We start from the raw sequence: 23,745 nt of genomic DNA, 5'->3' as shown, positions 1-23,745 counted from the left end.
TGTGTGTGTGTGTGTGTGTGTGTGTGCTGGCCCTGGACTTGAACTTGGGCCTGTATCCTGTGTGTGTGTGTGTGCTGGCCTTGGACTTGAACTTGGGCCTGTATCCTGTGTGTGTGTGTGCTGGCCCTGGACTTGAACTTGGGCCTGTATCCTGTGTGTGTGTGTGTGTGTGTGTGTGCTGGCCCTGGACTTGAACTTGGGCCTGTATCCTGTGTGTATGTGTGTGTGTGGTGTGTGTGTGTGTGTATGCTGGTCCTGGGCTTGAACTTGCACCTGTATTGTGTGTGTGTGTCTGTATGCTGGTCCTGGGCTTGAACTTGGGCCTATATCCTGAAGGCTAGTGCTGTACCACTTGAGCCACAGATCCACCTCTGGCTTTTTGGTGATTAATTGGAGAATAGTCTTATGGATTTGTCTGCAAGTTGGATCTCAGCCTCATGATTAGCTAGGATTACAGGTGTCAGCCACTAGAACCTGGCTAAACTGGAAGATTTTTTTTAAACTTTTTAAAATTGTTATTCTAAAGGTAGATTACAATTATGTAAGTCAGGTACATTTCTTTTAGACAGTGTCACTCCTTCTCTTGTAATCTCCCAGTTTTTCCACCCCATCTCCACCCACAAGTTGTATAGTTCATTTTCAACACAGAGTCTGATGAGTACCACTGCTGCATTTGTTTACCCTTTCTCCTTCCATTTCTTTGTTTCTCCTTACCCTCCCAAAGACATAAAATAACAAAGTAAGACAAAAAGAAGACAAAAGCAGCAATAAATTAAAAAAAAACCCTCATTTCCATTTCCTGGAGTTCATTTTGATAAATATTATTTTGTATGATCAGAGGTATATAGGCCTTGTGCCTTTGGTCAGGATGGAAGATATTTAAGTAAGTATATTTGCCAAATATAAACTATAACATTTTCCCCCTTTTTTGTTTCTTCTTCTTCTTCTTCTTCTTTTTTGGTGCCAGTCCTGGGGCTTGGACTCAGGGCCTGGGCATTGTCCCTGAGCCTCTTTCTGTTCAAGGCTAGCGCTCTACCCATTTGAGCCACAGCACCACTACTGGCTTTTTCTGAGTAGTTTATAAAAGGTAAAAGTCTCACCGGGACTTTTCTGCCCAGTCTGGCTTTGAACCATGATCCTCAGATCTCAGCCTCCTGAGTAGCTAAGATTACAGGTGTGAGCCACAGGCGCATAGCATAAATACAACCATTTTTCATTGGTTAACTTTGCTTCAAAAATAGTCTTAAAATGTTTAGAATGTTGACTGTGTTTGGAGATAAATGAACATTTATCTCTGGATTTATCTCTGGTGGATTTGCACCAAGTTGAAAAAGTTGAAGCCAGCTATGGTGGTACATACCTGTAATCTCAGTGGAAGCAGTAGGATCATGAATTTGAGGTCAGCCTTGGTTACAAAGTTAAAGGCCAGCTTAGAAAAAGTTGTGGGGAGGGGAGAGAGGGAGTCAGCAGAGAAAGTAGAAGAAAAATGAGGGAGGGGTAACAATGTTCGACAAGAAATGTACTCATTACCTTAGTTATGTGAATGTAACCCCTCTGTACATCAACTTTACAACAAAATAATTTTTTTAAAGTTGCAGCTCTTTTTTTCAGATGCACTCATCACTAGATTTAGTTAGTATATTGGGAATGATACTCATCAAGTTTTATGCATTCTGAAAATTTAGCACCTCAGTAACTCCAAAGACTATTTATCTCAGTGATTTTAGGTAAATAGTGGATCATTTTGAGTATTCATCAGAATCTACCTGCAAAGATTCTTACTTTTCTCCCTCCACACCACCACCACCACCACCACCATCATGACCACTACTATAAAAAGTCACAATTTTAATGAACAAATTATGACAATTTACAAATGACAAATACACCAAAGAAAACATTCTTACTGAATCAAAGAGCTTGCTTATTAACAAGGGAAATGAAAACAATTCTGATTACAAGGAGGAATGATACAAAATATTTTGAATGACAAAAGTAAGATGGCATGAGCAGCTACAAGGCTCATATCTGAAACCAGATATAAGAAAGCTTTGATTATCTCCCTGGTTTTTATTAGTACCTAATAGTAGAGGAAGCTAGGTATTTGAAGGGCCAAAGACAAGGTTGTCAGCAGTTATCTCTCAGATTTGTTTCAGAGGCCTATGGTCAATTTTTCTTTCATATTACTCCTATTTTTTTGTAAAATACTGTCATACATAAGAATGAATTATTTACATATAATAGGCTATCAAATTAATATAACACAGTTTTGTAATGGATTATTTCTCATAGGTTGGAGATATAAGCAGATATAGATATAGATATATCTATGTACTTGCTTTTGAAATAAATCTTACCATATAGTCCAGGCTGGCCATGAAATAATCAAGATTTACCAAAAATTCTCAATCCTTCTGAGTGCTGGGATTACAGGCATGTACAACTATGCCCAGCTTGGCTATATATATATTTTTTGGGGGGGGGTCAGTCATGGGGCTTGAACTCTGGGCCTGATCTTCAGCTCAAGGCTTGAGCCATAGTACCACTTTTGGTTTTCTGGTGGTTTACTGGAGATAAGAGTCTCACAGCCTTTCCTGCTTAGGCTACCTTTGAACCGTGATCCTCACATCTCAGCCTCTTGAGTAACTAGGATTTCAAATGTGAGCCACTGGCGCCTGGCTTGGCTATACTTTTTATTTTATTGTAAAAATGCTGTACAGAGGGGTTACAGTTACATGAGTAAGGTAATGAGTACATTCTTGTTGAGCATTACTACCCCCTCTTTGGCTATATACTTTTTAAAGAAGAATAAATGATGATATGGGAGAACCAGATAGAATAATATACTCTTGCAATAGGAGTTACAGAGAAGTTAGAAAAAAGTTAGAAAAAGATGAATGATCAGGTTAAAAAAAATTAAAGTTTTTCAATGCTTATAAACATGAAAAGCTAAACACTAGTCAAAGAAAAGGGAATACATATGCTTACAAAAAATATTCCAGGGCTGGGAAGGCGGTTCAGTGGTAGAGCGCTTGCCTTGCATGCTTGAGGCACTGGGTTCGATTCCTCAGCACCACATAAGCAGAAAAAAAAGCCAGAAGTGGTGCTGTGGCTCACATAGTACAGTGCTAGCCTTGAGCTGAAGAGCTGAGGGACAGCACCCAGGCCCACAGTTCAGGACCCACAACCAGACCCCCCCCAAAAAAAAAGTATCCCAAAAGCTGGGTGCTAATGGCTCATTCCTGTAATCCAGGCTATTCAGGAGATTGAGTTCTGCGGATCCCAGTTCTAAACTAGCCCAGGCTGGAAAGTCACTAAGACTTATTAACCACCAAAAAGCTGCAAGTGCTTTATTATTGCTCAACTGGTAGAACACTAGCTTTGAACAAAAAAGTTCAAGGAAAGTACCTAGGTCCTAAGTTCAAGCTCCAGGATGGCAAAGGAAAGAAAGAAAGAAAAGGAAGAATGGAAGGAAAGAAAAGAACGGAAGAAAGAAATTAAGGAAGAAAGAAGGGAAAAGAAAACAAGTTTTGATTTCTTATTTTGTTTGGGTTTATGGCACTTTTATTTCTAGATATTTCACTGCACTAATACAATACAGAAACAATCTGGTTCTTATTTCAGGTATTTCTGACTTAATATCTTAGAGAGAAAAAGAAAAATGCCTTAAACTTACTTTTATGACTTTCTGAAGTCCAAAGCTGTGTCTGTTTTTGTGTTTTCACCACATCAAATGGTAAAGTTACAATGGCTGCAAACTATCAGAAAGTAAAACTGATTAATTTACATCTACTTCTTAAGTTTTGCTAAAGTATTTTTAAATTCTAATTAGCACTATTTAAACAAGGATGATAATGAAAATCATAATAAACAAGTTTCAATCACTTTCAGGCACATTTAAAGAAAAGTTAAGGATTACTAAAAGGAATCCTTACAAAGGATTTAGGTATGTCCTGTGTATTCCTCAAAAAAACCTGAATCCCTTACTTAATGGGATTATACAGCTAGGTATCATGGCAAAGCCTCAGATTTCTCTATTTCTGAATCACTATTCAGTTTCTGAAGCTCCTGTAGATTCCATTACTCCTTTACTTCACGTGAAGCCATAACACATACTTTAATACAGAAATTCACCAGTATGTAGCAAATATTTAAAAATTTCCAGCGAATGTTTTAAGAATGGAATTATTAAAATAATCATGGTTATAACTGTAATGATGTAACAAATCCAGAAGTTATAACACATTTAAAATAAAACATAAAACACTAGACATATTGTAAATTATTTTAGTGATTTAAGATTTTATGCTTAAATATATTTTAAAGCAATACAACAGAAAAAGTACTCTCAATATATATATGAAGTTTGATAGCATATTTTAATCTATTTTACTATGTAATTCCCATTTGCTGGAATATTAACAACAAAAGAATACACTTACAGAACCAGACAATGCCCCTGAAGTAAAGCTGATCATAAATGTTGGTTCATATAAACCAGATTTCTCACATAACCACTTCTTTAAAATTTCATAGTTATACCAGTACATTGCTATAAAAACAGAGAATGAAATGAGCACATATTTAGAAATAAAGTATAAACTATAAAGAAAAGATTTATGAAACTATAAATCAAAAGAAAGGAAAAATTCTAATCTTGGTATACCTTGATTTCTGCTTAGACTGGATAATATGTAAAAATGTGGGGATGGAAATCCTCAATAATATTTAAGCAGTCTTATAAACAAAGCAAAACAGCACCAAAACCATTAATATATCAATAAGATAGGGCAATAATTTAAAAACCAGACAAGGACAAAGGGAAAAAAGAAAAAGTATATATAAATTATATAAATATAATCGATGAATATAGGTATAAAAATCCTTTTCAAAAAAAGAGAAAAAATGGAAGTAAAAAGTGTTTTTCATAAAAGATCACTCTTACTATTGTATGTTATCCTAGGAATGCAAAAATAATATAATAAAACACTACCAACCACACTGAAAAAAATCATAAAATAAAAGAATGATGAAAAATCACTTGATAAAAATCTATCTTTGGGGCTGGGATATTTATCTTTGGTGTCTCAGTTGTAGAGTGCTTGCTTAAATGCATGAGGCATTGGGTTCGATTCCTCAACACCACATAAGAAGAAAAGCCCGAAGTGGCACTGTGCCTCAAGTGGTAGAGCACTTGCCTTGAGCTGAAGAGCTGAGGAACAGCACCCAGGCCCAGAGTTCAGGTACCACAATGGACAAAAAACAAAAACAAAACTATAATTTCTATTTAAAGCAAATAAATAAATTTCTTTGAAAAATCTAAAGATAAGTCAGGCGCCGGTGACTCACATCTGTAATCCTAGCTATTCAGCAGGCTGCGAGCAGAGGATCATGGTTCAAAGCCAGACCAGGCAAGAAAGTCCATGAGACATCTCCAGTTAACCACCAGAAAACTGGAAGTTGTGCTGTGGCTCAAGTGGTAGAGCACTAGCCTCGAGCTAAAGAGCTGAGGGACAGTGCCCAGGCCCAGAGTTCAAGTCCCATGACTGCCCCCCCCAAAAAAAAATCTAAAGATATAAGGGAACATCTTTAACTTGATACAGGGTATGAATCAAAAGCCTGTGGTAAAAATAATTAGCAATGCTGAAACAACAGAACTATTTCCTTAAATTGAGCAAAATAAAATGACAGGGATACCTGATATATTTAGATAATATGTAAGTAGAAACCCAAGTGGTATTTAGACAAATAAGAATTTGTAACAGTACCTTAAAGGTAGATGGATATAAACTAAAAAGTAATTTATTTTATTTTACTTTATTTTTTTGTTGGTCGTGGGTCTTGAACTCTAGGCCTGAGTGCTATCCATCAGCTCTTCAGCTCAAGGCAGACACTCTACTATTTGAGCCACAGAACCACTTCTAGTTTTCTGAGTGGTTTATTGGAGATGGACTTTCCTGCCAGACTGGCTTTGAACTGTGATCTCAGTGTCCTGAGTAGTTAGGACTACAGGCGTTAGCCACCAGTGCCTAGCAAAAAATAAAAATTTTTACCAGCTACAAAGTTTTACAACATGTAACTTTAAAAAGTAGAGTTACAACAATGGCTATGTGGCACAAGGCCAAATAAAATAGCTACCAACAGCTGAGGGATAAGTATTACCTATAAGTTATATCTACAAAGCATCATACATTCTTCATTAGGACAAAGTTAAATATTTTAAAATCTTTAAAAAATTAATAACATAAACATTCCTAGAAATGAAAAATGAGGTAATATCAAGATTTTTATAAAGCTACAGTAATTTAGGAGAAGTATGCACACATACTTGGACAAATTAACCAATGAAACAAATCCAGGAATCCATGAAAATTTGATCTGGCAGAGATGACATTACATATCTCAGCAGCAACTCTAGTTACTCAATAAAGGATGTTGAGTTCAGAAGCTACCATAGACTGAAAATCAATTATAAGTAACTGAATGGCTAATGAAAAAGTGCCCAATCTTACTGCTAATCAGGAAAATGTAAATTAACATGAAATACTACTTTCAATTTCTAAGCTGTTAAAAGGTATGAAAGTACAAGAGATGCAATACATCTCTTGTAGATATCCAAATTTATCTACTTTAGAAGAGTTCACTATTTCCTAACAAAATGTATATATGTACATATGAAATGTGTCTATGGTATTTGTATAAACCATTAAATTCAATAGGTAAAACTATTTCATAGAAACATAAACTAAGTATTTTTGTAGTACTACTATTCCCTTATAAATAAGATTAAAAATGAATAAAACACAGTTACATATAAAAACAAGAAAAAAATCTTAGGAAAACTTGGAGTAAAGAAAGATATTTTTTCTCTTTTTTGGGTGGCACTGGGTTTGAACTCAGGGCCTGACAGTTGCTAGGAAGGTAGTCTACTGCTTGAACTATACTTTCAGCCCTTTTGGTTTGAGCTACATTTTGAATAGCACTTTTGCCTGGATAAACCTGGACTCCAATCCTTCTACTTATGCTTCCTAAAATAGCTGGGATGAAGGTATATACCACTATGCCCAGTTATTGGCTGAGATGGAAGTCTTTTGAAATTTCTGCCGAACTGTAATATCCTGATCTCTATTTTCCTCCAAGCAGCTAGGATTATAGGACCAAAAAACTGGCACCTGCACAACAAGAATTTTAAGACTCAATAACAGACAAAAACAATTCACTGTTTAGCAAAAATTCATCGAAAAAACAACAATCAACTAGAAATGTGTGGTCAGATGAGAAAATAACTTACCTTTATAAAGGTAAAAAGTAGATTGGGAAGATAAAGATACCTCAAATTAAGTAAATATGAATAACACAAATCCTACCTGAGAAAGGTACATCTCTAAGAATAGTAGGCGCCCAGCCCTTCCAGAGGGAAACCCAACCATCTTCAGATACTTTCTGGCTGATAAATTGACGTAGTTCCTTGTAAGAAAACTTCTTGGACTGCATCTTGGTTCTAATCAATTCTAATGGACTTATCACACTTACTGCACCAACTAATACAAATAAGACAAAAAAACTATGAAGTATGCAATTCTAAATGCACAAATATTAAATATGTTTTATGACATTTAACCTTTGATTCTAAAATGTCTGTAAACTTGACACCAAATGTCTAATTATATTAACCCACTTGAAACCAGAAAATGATGTATGAAAACAGAAACATTTAAAGGGAAAAAATACCTGTATCAACACTTTCAAGGTAGATAAAGTTACAGTCAACTATGTTATTGTCACAAATTCTGGTTAAGACCCCCAAATAACATCACTCGTATTTCACAAAGAAAAACATTTTTTTTCTTAACAGAAGCAAATCTCATTCTCCAAGCACAGAGTCCTCAACTTTATAAGGAAAATGATTCAAGACATTGGCCTAAATCATGTCTAAATTCAGATGATTCCTTAGAAATTTAAATGAATAAGACACAATTTTAGCATTACTCTAAAAAATGTCCAAGCTTTAAGCAACATGGGCTAACTGCATCCCATACTGGTGACAACCTCCATTACCATGTGACTTCTAGAGTCTAGACAATAACAAGCCAGCACAAAACAGAATACAAAGTATATTTTATATTTTACCAGCATGTTGTACATTGTACAAATTCTTTAAGAAGGTCAAATTTTAAAGATAATCTAAACAAAAACCAAAATGAAAATAAAAGCTTATTACTTACATCTGGCCAGAATTCCAGCAACAATTGGTATTCGAGTTTCATTTTCTCCTAATTTAGATCTCAGATGAGCAGTTAATTGATCATAGCAGGTAAAATAGACAACTGTGGCAGGAATTGCCATCACTCTGTTAAAAGCACACAAAGAAATTTGTTCAGACTTTTCAAAACTTCTCAAAAAGGACTCAAAGGCATGGTTCAAGTGACAGAGTATTTACTTAACAATTATGAGGCCCTGTGTTGAATCCCCAGTATTGGGGTGGGAGTTAGAGAGGACTTAACAAATACTATTAAACTGAAATATTATAGCCAGGTAAAATGACTCAAGCCTGTAATCCTGGCTACCTGTGAAACAGAGATGGGAGATGATGGCTCAAGGCCAGTCAGAATGTTCAAGTATGAAAGACTTCATGGCATTCAATGACTAGGTATTATGTACCTTTGCCCCACCTACAGGGAAAGCATAATGGCTGGTGTATGCCTGTCTTCCCAGACCACAGGGAGGCACAAGAAGGATGATCACACTTCAGATTAGCCAGGGCATAAAATAAAGGCCTATCTAAAAAAATAGCCAGAGAAGGGAGAAGGATAAAGGATGAAGGAGGCTGAATACCCTTGATACAGATTGTTTCTATGAAAATAAAATAAGGAAATCTGTTAGGAATGCTATTGGGGGAGGAGAAGTCTGATAGAGGGAGTAAGATTGGAATACAGTGTGAAAATGTGTGGGGAGGTAACAATGAAATCCTTCCTCTTGTATAACAAATATAAGCTAATGAGCAAAAAGGGCTGGAGGCAACCATCCCCCACAAAATTCAATATTAGGAGCTACAAGAAAATAATAAATTAAAAATCCCATCAGTCCATGATTTATCTATGTTTATTTAACAACTATATATTACTTAGTAAACAGTTTAAAATATATAAAAGGCATTTTCCCTTCAAAATTTTAAATGATTCTCATGAAGATAAATTATGATATACAGCATTAACTATCATGTAACCAAGCTCAGATCATGTAAAGAGCACAATCCCAAGTCATAAATAGGAAATGATTATTAGGCATCTTTTACAATTTCATGACTTTCTAGGTCTGTTTCTGGTCTTCCAGATCTGCCTTTTCAATTAATGTTGACCATTATAATATTTTAAATATTATATTTTAATATATTATATTGAATATGACATTTTAAAAGGTTCAGGAACAAGTATAAAGCCATACGGATCATATATCATACATGTTTACTTTCTGGGAGCTAGAAGTTTTATTAATCAGAGCTTATCACACAAATGAAATGTTCCTTCATAACCAATGTCCAATAAAATTTGGCAAACTCAACTGGGTTTACTAAGGCAAAAATGTTGCACATTATATCTAGTCAGATAGAAAACTAATTTGCAATGCCCTAAGAGATGACTTTGGAAGTCCACAGACTGGTCAATTCCCAATGTCCCTTTTTCCTTACCCATTTTGCTTTTAGCTGTAATGAACCATATCCATGAGCACAGCCCTCCTGAGGGTCTAAGTCCTCCAAGTACATCACAATGTTTCAGGAAGAGCACAAATATTTAAAATGAAGACTTTGTCTAACCATGCTGATTACAACCATCACTCAGTAGAAAAAGTATTTGATTTCAACTTACAGAGTAGGAGGAAGACCACTCCACAGGGATTTAATGCCTTCATTTCGAATGATTTTTAAAAAGGCATCCTATAATAGAAAAGCACATTGCTATATATAAAAAAAGTCAAAATTATCCCTAAACTTGATATATATATATATATATATAATATATATAATGATAACTGATGATTCTTTTATGCATTGATTGCTAAAATAAAAGCTTCTTGGATTTAAGTATGTTTATTCTTTTTTTTCTTAAAAAAGATAATTTTAACGTAAGTAAAATGAACACCTGTGGAAAATATTTCTTACAGAATAATGTCTCTATTACTTGGCTCTGTATTGTACTACTTAGTTCTACTTTAAAGCTTTTTCACTTCTGTAAGTTTCTTTTTAACTGGCACACAGATGTACAAGGGTAGTTTCATTGTGATATTTCTACACATACATACAACATATTCCAATCATTCTCACTCCTTCCATCACTTTTTTTTTGAGGTGGTACTGGGGCTTGAACTCAGGATTCATCTCAAAAATAAATAAGACAGATAACAAGTACTAATGACAATATGAACAGATAGGAGTCCTCATAAATTTCTGCTGGGAATAAAATGGTATAGTCATGCTGGAAAATAGGAGGGCACTTTCTCCAAAGTATAAATTTAGTGGTATAATGTGATCCGCCAATCCCAATTCCAGATATTCAAGAAAAATTATTTGGGACTAAGAAGAAATAAAATATGACATGCTATGATATTAATGAACCATAAAACACTGTGTTATTTACAAAGCTCATCACAAAGGACGGCATGTTGTCCTAGGAAAAGTGAAACATAGTAAGCTTAAAGTTTTAAGACAATAACTGCTCTACTCTAGCCAAATGCTCTTGAGGCTTACTTTATCATAAAAAGATGCAAATATTTACAAGAATTTTTGTTCCAAAAAGCTAAAAACTGAAAACAGCCTTGAAAGCAAACTGTTGCACATGTACACCATGGAATACTAATAAGCAATAAAGAGGAACATGATTGACACATGTAACAACCTGGAAAATTATTTTAAGTTAAAAATGCCTATAATCCTTTGACTTGGGAGGATATAATATGTGTTTGTGGTATGTGTAGTATGTGGCGTGTGTGTGTACTTCTGTATGTATTGTGTGTGAGGTGTGGTGTGGTTGGTGTGTGTCTGTATAGAGAAAGAGTTCTGTGGCAGCTTACACTACAATAAGAAACTTAAAAAGAAAGCAAAAAACAAAAAAGAGCTGGGTGTGGTGGCTCTGACCTGTAATCCTACTTGGAATCAGAAACTGGGAATGAAGATATACTTACAGACAGTCGGGTAAAAAAGTAGCAAGACCCCATTCTCAACATATATGCCAAGTATGGGTGACTGCAATCCCAGGAAACTGGGAGGCATAGTAGACTATGTTTTAGAGTGGTCCTGGCAAAAGGCAAGGCCCTCTATCTAAAAACTTTTAAAACCTTGAAAAGCCAAAGGAACTGGAGGTTCTCAAGCAGTGGAGTGCTTGCCGAGCTATTGCAAGGCTCTGATTTCAAATCTCAGTTACACACCCCCACCACCACCTTCCAAAAAAGCCAAATCCCTAAAAGTTAGACATATTAGGATTCCACACATATAGTGCTTTTGAAATGACAAAATTTTATAAATTGAGAACAGATTAGTAATTGCCAGAGGTAAGTAAGAGCAGAGCACAGGTTGTAGCTAGCTCTCAAAGGGGAACAGGCACAATCACTGTAATGATAGAATAGATTTTTAAGTTAACATTAATACCTCAGTTGTGACCTTCCCTACTACTGTAAGGTGTTATTACCACTGGATAAAACTGGAAAGAACAGAGATGAGATTTGTTTGTACAATTCTCTTAATATTACAAGCGATCTACAATTATCTCAAAATAAAAATACCTAATTTTATAAAACTACACCCTCTTTTATTTCTCCATAAAAAGCATAAACCAAGAAAAGATATCAAAGAGCTAAGAGGAAAGAAATACTTTACTTTTTTGATATGATGGACTTCTTTACTTCCCTACGATTGGAAGTGTAAAAATAGAAAACATACAGGATTCTAAACAATATAATCTCCTTACCAATGTTCCCCGGAAGTTTCCTGGCTTCTCGTACCATGCTTTGCTGCCTGCCTCTTCACAGATACACATGTGATCCATGAGTCCATTACTGTACATAAAGCATTTTCCTGACAAAGGAGTCCAGCAGTCAGTAATTACCTCACATAATTAATAGTTTTATAGACAAATAAAAAAAGAATAATGGGGAGACTAGAAAACTATGGAAAGATAAATTACCTTGAAAAATAAAGTAACTCCATTCAAGAATGAATCCATTTTGCTTAATGATATGGCAATGGGTTCTAAACTCACTTGTGAAAAGTCATGGAATAAATTAGTCATAAATTTTTATTTTGTCAGAAATGTACACAGAAATAAATTATGTTATTCACGGGAAGAAACAAGACAAAGGAAGAAAGGCTTGATTTATAAAGAGAATATGGATGCATACCTATTTTACTTAAAAGTATGCATGAGAAATTTAGACATAAATGGATTAGAGAGTAATTGTATTCCTCAATGTAAATAATGCTATGCTCTGGCTCCTCCTCTATGTCTGTACTGCCTAGTCTAGCCATTGGTAACTTCCTACAACTTTCACTAATACCAAATTATTTACTAGGTCCACTCTTGTTGCCAAATTGTTTTCTTTGTTTATGCAATTTTCTGAGTACTATAATGTATAAGTCTAAATATCCCCTTTTGCTTTTGGATTTCATTGTTTGATGGAGTTACTGGGGTTTGAACTCAAGGGTTTAAATTCAAATTGGTAGGCAAGCTCTCTATTGAAGAGCGACAACTCCAGCCCTTTTGAACACTGGTCCTTTTGAAAGAGGGTCTTGCTTTTTTCTCAGGTGTAAGCTCAGACCTTGATCCTCCTATTTTATGCTTCCTATATGCCCAGTTCTTCCATAGAGATGGAGTTTTGAAAAATATTTTTGTCCAGGCTTGCCTGGAACCTTGATCTTGCTGATCTCAACCTCCTGCATAGCTGGAACAACAGAGGTACTTACTGAATTCAATGACTGGTTGAGAAGGGATCTCATGAACTCTTTGTCTGAGCTAAACTCAAACTTCAATCCTCCCAATCTCAGTCTCTCAAATACCTAGGATTACAAGCATGAGTCACTGAACCTAGCTTCAAGACTTTCTTTAGTGTGTAAGAAATTACATTTCAGTTGTTTCTAATTATTCATCTAACCTTTTATTTATCTGAAAAAATGAGTTGTTCATTACATTCCATTTCTATGCCATCAACACAATTTTCTTTTTTTTGGGGGGTGGGTCTGGTGTGGGGCCTGAACTCTGGGCCTGGGCGCTGTCCCTCAGCTCTTCAGCTCAAGGCAAGTGCTCTACCACTTGAGCCACAGCGCCACTTCCAGCTTTTTTCTTTTTGCTTATGTAGTGCTGAGGAATTGAACCCAGAGCCTCATGCATGCAAGGCAAGCGCCCTACCACTGAGCTACTTTCCCAGCCCCATCAACACAATTTTCTCACAGTCCAGTCTATCCTCTGCTATTTGTTTTTTGCTAGTCCTGGGGCTTGAACTCAGGGCCTGAGCACTGTCCCTGAGCTTCTTTTTGTTCAAGGCTAGTGCTCTACCACTTGAGCCACAGCTCCACTTCTAGCTTTTTCTGTGTATGTGGCCCTGAGGAATCGAACCCAGGGCGTCATGCATACTAGGCAAGCACTGTACCTCTAAGCCACATTCCCAGCCCTATCATCTACTATTTAATACTTTTTTGGTTTGGTTTGGTTTTCATGTTTTAAGCTCAGGGCTGTGTGCCTGCAAAGCAAGTTCTCTACTACTAAGCTACATCCCCAGCCTCCTAAGTATGTTAAAAATAGATTGACCATGAAACTGGTATTCTTGCTCAACTTAAGAAACATATAATTACTTCTCTCAAATTCCACAAGAACTCCTGTCTAGCAATTAACCAGACTGCCTAATTACAAATTTCCAATAACTGGATTTAAGCAACAGTTAATTGTTAGAAATGTCGGAGAATGGATGGAAGACTTAGACAAAAGAGGAAGTTAAGATTCTAAGGTGTCTTATAAGTACAATTCTGATCTTACTTGAGAGGTATACACACACATATATAGTATATACAATCTGCAGCTTTACTTAATAGGTCTTAAGAGTGGTAGATATAATAGGTATGTGTGTACATATGTATGTATGTGTATATGCCTACACTTATCTTATAAAATGGTGAGCAAACATTTCTGCATTGGACATCCATTTTAATAAATTATCAAAAGTAGTATGAGTCAAATCAAAATGGCTGTAGACACGTTTATAGATCTAACATAACATTTTCAGGGTAAGTAACACACATACCTTTGGGAAAGGGGTTTCTCTGAGCTTGGAGTCGAATTTTAACTACATCCAGTGGTGTCACTATGAATACATAAGTTTCAATTAACAAATGATATGATTAAATTTTATAGAAATTTCCCAGAAAACAAGTGTCACTGTGGCTCAAGTGGTAGAACACTAGCCTTGAGCTCAAAGAGCTGGGAGACAGCACTCAGGCCCAGAGTTCAAGACCCATGACCAACAAAGCAAAACAAAACAAAAACTATGGAAGTAGTCTTGAAAATACCCACTAAACTATATTCCTAGCTCTTCAATATAACTTTCTAACATTTTTGCCCTCAAGTCTTGCTTAAAGAGGACTAGTGCAAAGAAATAGTACAGTTAATTCCCTCACAGGTATAGTCATTTATAATATAGCTACAACCACGTTCCACTAGCATTAATACTAAACTACGTATACCTACTAGTTAGAAGAATAGTCTCCAAAAGCAAGGAATGAAAGTTTCAAAAGTCTATTTAAAGATTTCACAATAAGTTTGTATCACAAGTAATTAGTAATCAATATTAGTCTTCCTAATCTGTTAAATTAACCTATAGCAACAAAAGCTGTAGGAAATGAAAACTTGAGAAAGCTAGTCAGATTATTATAGAATTAGGTTATATCATTTGGGAACAGCATGGCAAATCACACCATTTTAATTTGCATGCTTTATTTTATCTAAGTAGGAAAAAAATGCCACATGTTAATTCCAAGAAAACGTTGCCCTATCTGAAAAGTCACATTACATAGTCCCAAATTCTAATCTGCAGATGCATTATAAAATAATGTACTTTATTTGTTCTAAGCATTCATCTTCTTAATTAAAAAACCTAACCAACTTAAAATAATTACAATGCTAAATTGTTACCTATACCATTTGGCTATGTCTATAAGAAACTCACAGTAAGAAATAGAAAAACAAGTTGGGTATTGCTGGCTTATGCCTATAATCCTAGCTATTCAGAGGCTGAGCTTTGGAGGATTATGGTTCAAAGCCAGACCAGAAAGAAAAGATTAGAAGACTCAACCCCAAATTAACTAGTGAAAAGGCAGGCTTGAGGTGTGGCTCCAGTGGTAGAGCTCTGTGAGTAACCACATTGAGTAAGAATATGAGATACTAATTTCAAGATCTCAAATTGGCAAAATAATAACAACAACAAAAATGTGATCAAAGGAAATTTTCAAAATTCACCGTAATACAATGTAAGATTCTGTTTATTTGGTGGCTAACATAAATTGCCTAGGTTGTTTTATTCAGTATGCAAACATTTTACCTAATTGCTTTTTATTTAAAGAGGTAAGACATAAAAATCTGGTGACTCTCAAAAAATCTTTCAATTTCTGATTTAATGAAAAGTTCATAGAGAAGGATATGCTGTCCTCAAGTATATTCACCGTTAGAGTGCCAAAGCAAGGACCAAATTCAAGGCTCTTGATTTTCTGTGTCCAGACTTCCTTTGATATTATCAGATTCATAAGGAGTATTAGCATCATTTATGATTAGTAGTAACTATTTCAAAGACAGTCAAACTCTAATGGATGCATTGATTCATTCAACATTGTACAGTCTACACTGGTGTTGTAATTTTACCCATTAGTGATGTCAATATTGCTCCAGTACAAGAGGCCAGCATTTGCTGTAGAGGTGTCACTTTGACTATCGGTGGGTCTTCTGTTTCAGTAACCATATTTTTAACTAATTAGAGAAAAATCTGTTAAAGAAAAGCAAAGAATGAAAAAGTTTAACAATAAATGACTTTAAAATTGACTGGTAATGTTACACTTTTAAAATAATAACCCAAGAGGGGTACTGGTGGCTATCCCTGAAATTCTAGCTACTGAGGAGGCTGAGTTCTAAGGACTGGTTTGAAGCCAGCCCAGGAAGAAAAGTCTATGAAACTCTTATTTCTAATGAACTACCAAAAATCCAGAAGTGGAGCTGTGGCTTAAATGGCAGAGTCTTGAGCAAGAAAGCCCAGGTTCAGCACCAAAGCCGTGGGATCAGCATAACAATAGTAATAAGTATACCCAGAAGCTGAGACTATAGCTTAGTGGTAGAGAGTTTGCTTACGTTAGCATGTGTAACACCTTAAGTCTGAATTCCTATCATTGAAAAAAAAATTTATATCAGAACACTTGTTTTTGAGCTTTATTAAAATTAAATATGTAAGTTCTGTATAAATAGGTATAACTATCACTAAAATAATATGTTCTCTGATCTTAAAATGGCCACTGTGTATCAGCTAAACTCTTAAGTGCAGCATCACTTTTTTTTGGTCAGTTGTGGGGCCTGAACTCTAGACCTGGGCGCTGTCCCTCAGCTCTTCAGCTCAAGGCTAGTGCTCTACCACTTGAGCCACAGCACCACTTCTGGCTTTTTTCTGCTTATGTAGTGCTGAGGAATCAAACCCAAGGCCTCATGCATGTAAGGCAAGTACTCTACCACTGAGCCACCTTCCCAGCCCTGCACATCACATTTTAAAGACAGCTAAGAGAGAGTTATGGAAATAGACTCTGACCTAGTGACAGTAAAAGAAGCTGACCAACAAAAAGTTACAGAATCTGTAAATTTACAGTGTTAATTTTGTCTCATGAACACTATTCAGATGCCTTAATCTAATACTGAATATCATTAAATACTGTACTATCTTTATTAAATACCAAAAGTAATTTCATGGGTATAAAACAAAATGTTTAGCTTTAATGAGAAGCAGCTTTCAAAAATTATTTTGGAAAAGCAATATATACTGTATTTTAAAGTCAGGTAGCATGAGGAGTAAAAAAAGTTGCTTACACTTACTAATTAAAAATAGCCAGTGAGTCGGGGCATGGAAGTACACATTTTATAATCCTAAGCACCCAGAAAGCAGAGGCAGAAGGATCAGGTGTTCCAAGACAGCCTGGGATACACACATCTTGAAAATCAAAACACAAAATCCCAGCTGGGTACCTGTATAATCCTAGCTACTCAGAAGACTGACATGTGGAGACTGTGTTTCAAAGCCAGCCTGCGCAGGAAAATCCAGTGTTCTGTTATCTCCAGTTAATTAGCCACCAAAAAGTAGAGCTGTGGCTCAAGTGGTAGAATGTTAGCCATGAGCAAAACAAGCTCAGGAACAGTGCCTAGGCAGCAAGCCTCAGGACTGACACAAGATTAAGAAAATAAACTTGATACAAACTGCCCAAATCCTTTCTAGAAAGGACAGACCAATTTACACTTCCACTGGCAATATATGATTTCCTACTGATCCACAAAGTCAAACCCCACAGTCACATTATGTCTTTTTTTTTCTTTGAGCTATTCAAAATTAGATCCCATTTATCAAGCTTCTTTGGTCTAAATACTTACAGTATTCTCTCACAGTACAATGAGCAAATTTAAGAAAGTTAATTTTGACATAATCCAGTTTTATCAGGTTTATCAATTTCTTATAGAAACCATGATACTTTGGTACTTTTTTATGAAGAGAAAACTACAATATTCAACATCTGCTATCTTAAATGTTACTCTTTTTAAATTAAAAAAATTTAATTAAAAATTTTAAGAGGTTTCATTGTGACTTTTCCCTACATATATATAATATATCCCAATCAATCTCCCCTCCTTTTCCAACAAGACCTTAAAAGCACCTTTTTTTTTTTTTTTTAAGATTTCCTTACCTACCTCCCTGGTTTAAGTCTTTTCCTCAATTCTATGCTCCAATATTTCACCGTTTGTAACATCAGAAGCTGAAAACCTGTAGTAAAAAAACAAGAATCTTTTTATGTAGAAAAGCAGAGTATACAAACTATAAGACATCAGCCAACAATTATTTATTAAATGTTTTCTATTAAGTTAGCGTCTTCTTTTTAGACATAAAGTTTCACTCTGTAGCCTAAGCTGGTCTCAAATTTGTGATCTTCCTGCCTCAGTCTCCTGAGCACTGGAATTATAGAAGTATCCCCCTATACCAGCTCTACTAAATGCTTTAAGAAATATGAGGACCCTTCACAAATGCAAGCATTAAAGTTATGAAATCATTTCCATTAACACTTCCTGTTATCCAAGTTAGTACATTCATCTTTAAAAATAAACATCTCTAGAACCAAAACAGTGCTCAACCTTTGCACCACTCATAGTGGAACAATTATATGCAAACTGTTCTACAGAAAATCTCTAGAATATTTTCATCTATCATGTCTTGTTTATACCTGTGCTGGGGTGTAGCTCACTAGCTGGTCCTGAGTTCAATCCCTAGGATCAAAAAGGAAAAGAAAAAGAAAAACCCAACCTCTATACCTATTAAACAACAACGTCAAGTTTCCCTTCCCACCCAGCCCTTGACAACCAATTCTAATTTCTGCTTTTGTGAGTTTTAGTACATTAAATACCTCCGAATTGGAATCATATATCAATCAGTAGGTATCCTTTTACAACTGGCTTACTTCATTTAGTATGTTACTATCTTCATTTAGTATGTTGCTTAGTTCATTTAGTATATCATCAGTCTAAGCATAGGTAATAATCCATTTGTTTATGTATAAATATGAATATAAATTTTAAGGACATGTAGAGTATTTCTGCCTCTTGGCAACTGTATTTAATAAATGTGTAAATGTAAACATTTTTTGAGGCCCTGATTTCAGTTTTGAGTAAGTATTCAGAGGTGGAACTGTGGGATGTACAGCTGTGCTATTTTTACCCTTTGGAAGGACTTCAATACAGTTTGCCTTAAGGCTATACCATTTTACATTCCCACCAACTGCACACAAGAATTCCAATTTCTCCATGCAGTTTTAGTCAACTTGGAATCTGTGACCAAATACCTGAGAAACAATTTACAAAAAGGAAAGGTTTATTTTTGGCTCACAGTTTCAGAGATTTCAGTTCATGGTCGATTGACTATGATGCTCCCCAATAGCCCAGGACTGGTCTTCAGTCTGTGGAATACTAATGGGAGATGGTAGAACCTTTAAAAAATGGGAGATCTTGATTTATTGGAGGCATGCCTTTTAAGGGTATATAGCTGCTTCCCCATCAGTCATGCCCTGGCCACAAGGTGACTGGTTTTGCTATGGGTAGCCATGATGTGTTGATATGCTGCCACAGGCCCATAAGCAACCGGTCAATCTAATCATGAACTAAAACCTCCAAAACTTGGAGTTAAAATTTTTTTTCCAAGTTCATTGTCTCAACAGAAAGCTGACTATCAGAGTACTGGTGCCAAGAAGGGAGTTTCGACATTGCTGTGACTATGCCTAAAGATGTGGAAGAACCTTCAGAGTTGGTTTGCAAGGTGAGATTTGAAAGACTTGGATAACTGAATAGAAAAAAAACCTAGATATGATATAGGCAGAGCTTAATGGGGGTGATTCTGGTAAAGTCTCAGAAGATCAAAATGCTGACCAAAAATGGACAGTTAAGTCTCATATGGAAATAAAGGTCTGCTCATATTATATACTATGATAAATAATTCTATTCAAGACTGACCTATGTTCTGCTCAAAGGTGATGGACTTGCTTACCAGGAGAAGAAATTTCAAGGCAGCAAATCATTCAGACAGTGGCTTGGGTATTAGTGGCTGCTTTTAGTCAGATTTACAGTGATAATCAGAAACAAAAAGAAGCAGACATTTAAATTCACAGCTTGTCCAGAAAAGGAGCAATAAGAGTTATGCCTTGAGGATATCTCAGGAGGAACAAACTAGAGAAGTCAAGGAGACTGTGAGCAAAACTTCACAGGCTAGATGCTACCAGGAATACCTACAATTTGTACTGAGTACCTACAGTTTGTACTGAATGAGCTAACAGATGGAATGAGGATTCTCTTTCAAAACTGGACTAGAGGCCAGGACCTAGTCTACTGAAGAGAAGATTACAGGCCTACCCTTGTAGGCTCAAAGGTGTTAAAAAGTATAAATCTGTTTCAGACTCCTTTGTTTTACAGCGCAGAGCATCCAGATTACTCAGAAACACTGGAATCAACAAGTCACTCAAGAAGCTTCTTAAGTACATGTGACCTAAACACAGCTCACATCATGGCCGACTGGCTTCATTTATGTGATGCTAATTTTGCGGACATGCAGATTTCAAGAGGGTAGGAAGAAGTCTCTGACAAGATTTCAAAGGAAAGCTTTGGAGGCCAGACAGTATATGACATGGTTGGATTTCCTGTAAACAGGCCTAGACAGGATGATAGGTGAGCTGTAAGAGTGAAATCAAAGCTGCAATGGAGACACAACATAGGAAGTGATGCCAAGAGTGTGGAATGTCTGCCAGAGGAAGCTGCAGGCAGTATACAGGTAACCCAAGAGAACAGTGATGTGGACGGCAGTGTGCCCATTCAATGTGACTGCTGGGTCCACTGCATCCTTTGTAACCCAGATCCACCATGGTATGCCACAGATGCCAAACATGGAGACTTGGGATTTAATGTTTGCTTTGATGAGTTTCGATCTTATTTGGTATGATCCCTCATTATTTTTTTATTCCTTCCTTTTGGAATAGTTATCTTTACCCTGTATCTTAAAAGTATACATAATTTGTTTGTGCCTGTGTTTGTAATTGGCAATACTAGGTTTAAAATTTGGGAACTCAACATACCATACCATTCAAGCCACACCCCTAGTCTATTTTGCTTTAGTTTTGTTTTTAATAGAGTCTCATACTTTTGATCAAGCTGGCCTTAGACAGTAATCTTCTTATCTCTGCCTTTCAAGTATCTGGCATCACAGGTGTGTACCAAAATGCTTACATGGCTTTTTAGAGACAGAGTTAACACCAAATTTTCCTAGGCTGGTCTCCAATTGTAATTCTTCTACCTCTGCTTCCTACATAGCTGGGATTACAGGTGAGTACCACCATGCCCAGCTCAACATAATTTGGTTTCAGTACTTTTATTGGTGATCACAGCTGAGTTTTCCTTGAGTCTCAGAGGAAACTTTGAATTTGGGGTTATGAATAAAGATGTTACAGTTACATAGATAGATTACATGTATTTTGAACTATGAGATGCATATGAGTCTTGGGTGGCCAGTTTTAGAATACTATGCTTTATGTGCAAGACAGGCATAAAAGACATGTGCCTTGCTTGTCTGTGCTTGTTATAACCTAGGGCTGGGACCACAGGAAGGGAAGATTCCCATTAACCTCTTGCCAGCTTTTTGGTCTATTCCCCACCACTACCAAGGGACCTGGAAGAGATTTGGTCCTTCTAGCTTGAGACATGCCAAACAGCCTATCAGGCATTCTGGATACAAGCAGCTAAAGGTGTTCACCAAGAGTTGGGGAGTACACTGAAAATGGAGTGGACAAAAGTCTAGAACAGAAAAGTAATGTTTAATCATGCAACTTGGAATACTTGCCTAGTATGCACAAATTCCTGAGTTTGATCCCCAGCGCCACTCAAAGAGGCTCAAGGTCCTCAAGTCACTTAAGGATAGGGCTGTTACTAAATGAAATTCATTTCTCTTGATTCAAGGCCAAATGTTCATGCAACTAGACCATGACTCTGCTCAAAGTTCTCCAATTTTGCTCAGTAGGCGGCTTTAAACAAGCTTTTGACCACAAATAACTCTGCCTCCATTAATTTCTTAACCTTTTATCTGAAGGGTTCTTTTCAAGCACATTTTAAATTTCTGCTTTAACATAAATCTTGCTCAGTTTTTGGAGGGGTAGGGTACTGTGGTTTCAACTAAGGTCCCCAATCCCACCCAGCCTATCTCCCCATACTAAACAGAAGCACTACCACTTGGGTCATTCAAGGCCACAAACCACAGTAATAAATGTGATTATTAACCTAAAAGATAAGGAGATTTCTGTTTTTAATGGCCACAGATACATGACAAAGTCCTTCTTACGGTTAGTAAAAGATTTTGGTTCCAATAATAATAAATGATATCTATACACATGTACATATATATATACATACATACCAACCACCCTTTAATTACATTCTATAATATTAACTCTATTCTACAGTAGTTTTTTTCAGCTTTTTAAATTTTTTGGTAACATACAAATCTGGTGCTTTCTATAGTTTATACTTTAACAATAGGTACTTTCTCCCAAACAGAGATGATAAAATCAAACTACACATCCTACTGCCTCTCAAGATCTGTAAACTCTTATCCTTCACTCCACGTGTGATGTCCATTATCCGGTACAATGTCTCCTGTCCTCCAGAAGTCCCTCTCCCAGCCCACTCTCCTGAGTTGCAAATACCTCCATCTATCTAACAAACACAGTTTGGCTGTGTTGGCTCCACAGCTGCTCCAGACTTTTCAACCTAAACCTTAGTCCCCAACAAAACTTTCCTTCCCCTTGGCAACCTCAATCTCTATGTTGGCTAACGGCCCAATCCACTCTTGCCTCTAATACACTTAATTACAAAATGGTATACTGACACAGCCTGGACTTCTCTGAAGGACTACAGCAAAGAAGCAACCACCATGTGGTGCAGGGCCCAGGGCCCAGGCCACAGGGCTGAGACACACCCTCCTTCCACAGGGTTCAGAGTTCTCAGAGAGGCTGCCAACAGGGTCACAGGGCACCTGGGCCGGCCGCGCCCGCCGTCCCCTGCGGCCCCGCGCCCCGCTGCAGCCTCCACACTGGCTTCTCCACCCCGCAGGGTGCTCGGGGGCGCAGCCCGGAGCGCGGGGGGACGGGGGCTGCCGCCAGCCCCGGGGGCGCGGCCTGCGACCTCCGGGCGTCCGGGCCACGGGAAACAGGCTTACCTGGTGGAGAGGTGGCCGGAGCGCAGGGGGTCCCAGTGATCCTAGAGGGTTGTGGCCGGTTGGCTGACCTCCGGGACGGCGTCGGCCACCTCGGTCCTACACCTCAGGCAGGCTGACAGGCCAAGGTGGCGTCTGGAACCCCAAGCGGACGGAGAGCGGGACCCTGCCGCCGGGAGGACAGCGGGAAGGGGGAGGGGCGGGAAGGGGCGTGGCCTGGGCTGGAGGGGCGGGACGCAGGGGTCACGTGAGGCGAGCGCGGCACGCTGAGGGGGCGGGGCCACCGTGTCAGCGCCGCGGTCGCGTGACGCGTTTTCAAATCTTCAACCGCCGCGGCCCACTCGTTGGTGCGTTTTCTGCTTCCTCGCCAGCGCCCCGGACTCGCGGCCCGACCCAGAAACCCGGCCTGCGGACGCCTCTCCTCTACCGCGGGGACGCGGTGGCCCGTGGAAGAAGAGAGGCCGCGGGCGAGTCGACAGCACGGCCTGGTTTTCGCGGCCGGAGGTCGCGGCTCCCGCTGGGGACCCAGCATGTAGGTGTCCGGCGGATGCTATGAACCCCGAAACCATGAGGATCCACAGCCGCGGCCGTTTCCAGGGTACGAGGCCCCTCCGGCGTCTGCCGCCCCTTTAACCCCGTCCTCCTCCCGCGGTTCCACCGTGGACTCCGCCGCCTTCTCCCGCCGCTTCCTTCCCTTTCCGGTTGGTTCTGTCCTGGGGCCCGCCGGAAGGC

At 37.8% G+C, this 23,745-nt stretch overlaps 2 protein-coding genes across 6 annotated transcripts in view; one reads left to right on the top strand and one right to left on the bottom strand.

The window, feature by feature from the left end:
- The window catches only part of Slc25a40 (solute carrier family 25, member 40), a 39,837-nt gene extending 16,646 nt beyond the window's left edge, over positions 1-23,191 (bottom strand). For 3 of the 5 annotated variants that reach the window (XR_001175426.1, XM_013026050.1, XM_013026049.1), the window contains exons 1-10: positions 23,017-23,184; positions 17,967-18,039; positions 15,894-16,014; positions 14,284-14,343; positions 11,961-12,067; positions 9,867-9,934; positions 8,226-8,350; positions 7,368-7,541; positions 4,443-4,552; positions 3,677-3,758 (exon numbers count right to left, since the gene is read on the bottom strand). Coding sequence is in view for 4 of the 5 variants with exons in the window: in XM_013026050.1 (XP_012881504.1) it covers positions 3,677-3,758; positions 4,443-4,552; positions 7,368-7,541; positions 8,226-8,350; positions 9,867-9,934; positions 11,961-12,067; positions 14,284-14,343; positions 15,894-15,990 (823 nt within the window). In the remaining variant the exon portion in view is untranslated. Of the gene's footprint in view, positions 1-3,676; positions 3,759-4,442; positions 4,553-7,367; positions 7,542-8,225; positions 8,351-9,866; positions 9,935-11,960; positions 12,068-12,952; positions 13,046-14,283; positions 14,344-15,893; positions 16,015-17,966; positions 18,040-23,016 lie in introns of those variants that run through there. The other 2 variants (XM_013026051.1, XM_013026053.1) reach the window with 2 other exon arrangements.
- A 143-nt stretch (positions 23,192-23,334) lies between these two features.
- Dbf4 (DBF4 zinc finger) overlaps positions 23,335-23,745 on the top strand; it is a 24,107-nt gene continuing 23,696 nt past the window's right edge. The window contains exon 1 of the mRNA XM_013026046.1: positions 23,335-23,611. Coding sequence (XP_012881500.1) covers positions 23,566-23,611 — 46 coding nt within the window. The 5' untranslated portion in view covers positions 23,335-23,565. The remainder of the gene's footprint in view (positions 23,612-23,745) is intronic.

This window comes from Dipodomys ordii, unplaced genomic scaffold (assembly GCF_000151885.1).
Source record: "Dipodomys ordii isolate 6190 unplaced genomic scaffold, Dord_2.0 Scaffold90, whole genome shotgun sequence".
NCBI classification, from domain to species: Eukaryota; Metazoa; Chordata; class Mammalia; order Rodentia; family Heteromyidae; genus Dipodomys; species Dipodomys ordii.
This window is presented reverse-complemented; position numbering and strand designations above follow the sequence as displayed.